We start from the raw sequence: 5270 nt of genomic DNA on the forward strand, positions 1-5270 counted from the left end.
GAGTTTACTTCAATGCTATTCCGTTTTGCTGTTTGGTAGAAGACGAATAATTATTTCAACGTGATTACTTTTTCTATTTTATCCTCGATATTAATTATGGTTTAATAAGGAGTGTTATAGGGTGGTTTCGATAAATAAAAGTAACTAGTAGTAAATTAATTAATAACTCTTACCAAATCCAATCTCAAATCACGTTAGCTGGATAGAATTTTAATTAGTATTATGAGAAATCCCACCAAATCCTTCCAAATGAATTGAATTTTTATTAACTTATGATACCAAATAATGTTATGGATTTAGGAAATTTAACTAGAATTCTAATTTTTTTGAATTCTAGAATTTAGGGCCAAAGTGGCTCTATGAGCTATTGATTAATTAGTTGTTAATTATTCCAGTTTCATTTTATACAAAGTAACTAAAAAAAATAATTTTAAATCATCAACGAATTTGACAAGATTTCCTATTAAATCAACCGATCAAAATCACTCATTTAAAAAAAAATAAATAAAAGATAAGTAGGTGTCAATCAAAAGGGTCCTTAATTACCATTTAGAGGGTTTCCATGCACACATGCATTTTTACCGTCCAGGTTTACAAAAGGCTAACAAATAAAACACATGTTAATTTAAAAAAACATAATTAAACTAATAGCAGTACAACATTCAAGCTAAATATATAAATATATATATAGAATTGGGCATTAATATACTAAGTCATTGGTGCTATTAGATTTTCAGCCCTTGAATGAAGGGATGTGTGGTTATGATGATAGTCCCTAGAGAATAGTTTGATCTAATAAATAAAAATGGTCAAAAGAGTAGATCTAAAGGCGGAAAATCCGATAATACCAAGCTCTTGGTCCTATCGACAGCTTAATACTATCGAGTTTTCTGCTGTTAGATTTATTCTTTGGTCATTTTCATCCGCTATATTATACTATTCAATCAACCATGCACTCAACCTTAGAAGACCAGTATCATCCTTACCAGAGACCACTATCATCCGATCCTAATCGTAAATTATTTCATCCAACGACAGAAGACTCGATAGCAACAAGTTCTCTGTGTTATCGATAGTATAGCAGCCTAATTTTATATATACAATCAAACGAAATAAAATATATATTTTTTAATAAAAAGGTAAAATATTGCGGCTTCATTCAATAAGAAGAGTCACATAAAAGGTTACAATGAGTTGACACAGAACTAACATATATAGACATATACAAGTGCAGACCCTACAATCATTGGCATTATTATTTGTGGGAAACTCACTGATTGATCGCAACAAAAGTAGTACGAGACATATTCAACAACCTAAATTTTCTAGCAACCTAAAAACCATGCATCATGTCATGATACAATAAATCACTGCCGCCGCCGCAGCGATCGTCGTTATTATCAATTATAATAGGCAGCATTTATCGGCGGTAAGACTCCGTCGAGAATTTCAATAACCAAATCGCGAGTCGTGAGCTGCGGGAAGTGGCCCCCCGCCTCGATGATCTCCAGCGACGCCTCCCGTATCTTGCTCTGCATGTACTGCCCGACGGAAACGGGCACCGCAAAGTCGTCGGTGGTTTGTATGATCGTGCAGGGCACGTCGACCTCGTCTAGAACATCTCTGTGGTCGCCGAGGAAGATGGTTCTTGCGACGGCCAATGCGACATCGGGCCTCATGGTGCAAAAGCTTCGACCCAGCATCTTGATGAAGACCGAATTGTTTACACCGATCGCGACCGGCACGAATTTCAGAGCCCAGTCCTGGAAATTGGTTTCTATGCTTGAGAGTATTCCGTCAACATCTTCTTTCTCAAACCCCCCTACATAATCTTCCGAGTTCAAGTACCTGTTGGCATGCAATTATTCTGGTGATTAGTCACGAGGAGGTAGATGTGGAATCATGCCCAAAATTTTATTTATTTATTTATTTATTTTTTATAGATGTGTAAGGTTTTATATATGTTGTGAAACAATCTTTGTACTCTAAAAGTTTAAGTTGTTAGAGAACGATATTTTATATATATACTTTTCTATTTAATATTCTTCTTCATGTCTGGGCTCGAGACTTTTCGTAGGCCCGTGACATGAACTTTAATTAAATGGGAGGAAATTAATTATGTCAGGAACCTGATATGATTTGAACTCAGGACTTTCTGCTTTGATGCTATATGAATAATTTTCTTTTTCATGAAAAATTACCGAAACTGCTTTACTTTTTGAGCCTAAAACACAAGTTCACTGGCTATCTCTAAACCAACAAAGTCTAAGTTTAATTCCTTTTTGTTCTAAAAAATTACAACTACTCAAGTAAAGAGCCAAATTAGACACGTAATAACATGCAATGAAGTTAATGATATATAGGTACATAAGGCACCTATTCTTCACACGATTTTTGGTGTCGTACTAACAATTGTAAGCCTACTAGAATATATATACATGAAAATTATACATGTGTATATATTTGATGTGAGAATATTAAGGTGAGAAACATATATCAATCAAATTCCATTCCAGGAAAGAAAACTAGTCGTACCAAAACCATATTAGACGTATCATGAATCGATTTTAAGGGTGGCTAAAGAAACAGGTAGCCAGAACTAGTGCTAACAAAGTACAACTACAATCACCTCGGGGACGCTGCGATGAGCACGAGGTGCGCAAAGAGATCCCGCCTCTTAATCGACGCAATGCAACCGATCATTCCCGCCATGGAGTGCCCGATGTATACGGCGTCGTTAAGATTCCTCTCATCCATTAGCGTGATTAGATCGTCCGCGTAGGCGGTGAAGGAGTAACTAGAGGGGTCGACGTCTGAGCCATTGCCTGAGAAGTCCCAATCGAAGAGTAGGATTCGATAATTCTTAGACAGATGAGGAACTAGGCCGTCCCAAACCGCCTGGTTCCCACCGTATCCATGCGCGAGCACTACTACCTTCTCCCCGCTCCCTACCATCGTCACATTCGTGCTCATAGCCGCCATGAGAGACAGACAGATAGGCAGACAGGTAGATAGAAAAATAGAGGAAGAGAGGAAGGGGTTTTGTTGTTGGGTATTAGAGGTGCTTGGACTACGTACATATAAGGAAGTTGGAGGCTTTAAATATTAATTGGTATGAAAAGTTCAAAAATGGGGAGCTAGCTAGCTAACTAAACATGTTGGAATTGGTTAATGTGTGGTTGTGAGAAATGCCCTTCTTATACAACCGAGAGGTATTGCATTAATATACATGACTCTTACCATGTATTTTTTAGGTATTGCATTAATATACATGACTCGGAATTTTGTGTTGTAGACATCAAGTTTTGTTTCTCCTGTTTGGATGTTTTATGAAACCAACGAAGGTGAATTTAATGGGCACTTTTTGAGGAAAATACACGTGGAATATGAGCAATTAAATAAGAGGAAATGATATATAGGACATTGAGATACGAAATCTTTTGAAAGGATTGTTAATTAGTGGTTATAATGTAGTTAAAAATGAACTTTTCTCTATCTCTTTTATATATATATATATATATATATATATATATATATATATATATTTGTTTTAAGATGAAGCTTATCTCATTTGAGCTTCTTTCAACGTCCAAAAAGGTCAGGCGATGACACGAGCAACAAGGAGAAGGAGACAAACCGCGAAAAGGTAAAATAAGTGCAGGTTCTGTTCACATGTCCTTGAACAAACAAAATTTAATCCCTTGGACCTGGTCCTCCATGGACCATTCTTCTAGAACTCAATTTTCTCAGGCTCTAAAGCGAAAGGTCTGTTCAAAACTTTCAAACTTAGAATTTTAGTACATTCTTTAATTTTATTGGTGTTCTCCGATAGCATACCAATAGATCAATTCACTTAATTTGCTGACAAAATTTGATCACAGTTAGCAAGTTGAATCTCTCTCTTAAATATATATGAATCATCTAATATCACTTGGCAAAAATATATATACAAACTAGTTTTTTGCTAACATGGCGTAATCTATTATCGCAAATTAAATAGATTTGAGTCGATTAAAAAAAGAGGAACAATCAACTTACGATATAAAATCTAATAGTGTACATGCACATAGAGATAGCCTCCTACGAATTTCGGCTGTGACTCAGCTCAACTCGGCCTCTGTTGCGCCAACACACGGCAGTGAACATGGTTCATAGAAAAATTTGTCCAATAGAGGTGGTATAAAGAAGTCGTCGGCCACATGGTGTACAGTAGGAGGAGTCCAAAAGTGACCTTTTCGCGCATTCAATGTCCACAGACACCATACTTTTATTAAATTAGCTGCATAATAAATAAATCTATTTTTTTTCATTTTTTAGTACCACTAATAATTAATTTAATTAATGTTGGCTCAACTATACATTGGAGGATTCTTCAATGTTTACCTCTTACGTGTCATAATTTGGAAAATGACATGAGGGCCCAGCGCATGCCAGATTCGCATACCAATTTGACTATTGGGACATGTAATTTTGTTGCTATAGTTTTTTTTTTTTTTTAATAAATAGATAGCAAACTATCTGTTTCATTCATTAAGAAGAAATAAACTAAGCATTACAGGGTAAAAACAGCTGGGGCCTCCGGAGAGAAAGTAAAGATAACAGAAGAAAAGATTAAGAAAGCAAGAACATTAAAAGAGAAAAAAGGAAGAAGGAAAACGAAACACGAAACTTGGAACCCAGATGGTCAGAGGTGCTCGGACCACCCGCACAACAAAAGTTTCAGCCTTTCGGAAGACTGGTTAACGTTATATAGCTTTGCCCTAAAAATGGTGTTATTTCTTTCCGTCCACACGACCCACCAAATTCCAGCTAAGCAGGTTAAGCCTTTTGATCTCAAAGTGGCGTCGATGATGTTGGTAATTTTGGCCTATAGTTTTTGGACATCCCCAAAAGCATCGATCGGTATAATATGTCCCTCTGTGGTAAGTAGGAGATAACGAATGTAGATGCAGTTGGAGAATAGGTGGTCGCAGTTTTGTTGCTAGAGTTATCCAAAATAAAAGCGTGATTTTGCTGAGGGCTTTTCAATAAGATTTCGTTAAAATAGTTTGATGAGCAGTAATTCATAAAAAGATTAATTAATATTGTAAGATAAGTATTTTTTTTGGGCAGATCTTAATTTTTTTATTGGACGGGGAGTTGAAAAAAGGCTCGATATATAAAGGAGAGAAAGGTGTTCCTAAGTCTCGTTTTTTTCTTTTTTATTTTATTTTTCTAGAACACTGCTCATATATTTATATACGTAATAAAATAATACATAAATTAATTTG

General features: G+C 35.7%; 1 protein-coding gene across 1 annotated transcript; it reads right to left on the minus strand.

Moving 5' to 3' along the window:
• LOC109717231 (probable esterase KAI2) lies at positions 1139-3150 on the minus strand. The gene is made up of 2 exons (XM_020242901.1): positions 2630-3150; positions 1139-1848 (listed from the first exon to the last, which is right to left on the minus strand). Exons 1-2 carry the CDS (start codon positions 2980-2982, stop codon positions 1401-1403), a joined length of 801 nt encoding a protein of 266 aa, XP_020098490.1. The 5' UTR covers positions 2983-3150; the 3' UTR covers positions 1139-1400.

This window comes from Ananas comosus, linkage group 11 (genome assembly GCF_001540865.1).
Source record: "Ananas comosus cultivar F153 linkage group 11, ASM154086v1, whole genome shotgun sequence".
In the NCBI taxonomy this organism is placed as follows: Eukaryota; Viridiplantae; Streptophyta; class Magnoliopsida; order Poales; family Bromeliaceae; genus Ananas; species Ananas comosus.

What these genes read in the sequence shown, in the direction of transcription:
- LOC109717231 (XM_020242901.1), bottom strand. Translation starts at nt 2,982, where the DNA reads ATGGCGGCTATGAGCACGAATGTGACGATGGTAGGGAGCGGGGAGAAG. An exon ending in CTCATCGCAGCGTCCCCGAG is followed by an intron (nt 1,849 to 2,629) that starts GTGATTGTAGTT and finishes GCATGCCAACAG; the next exon opens with GTACTTGAACTCGGAAGATT.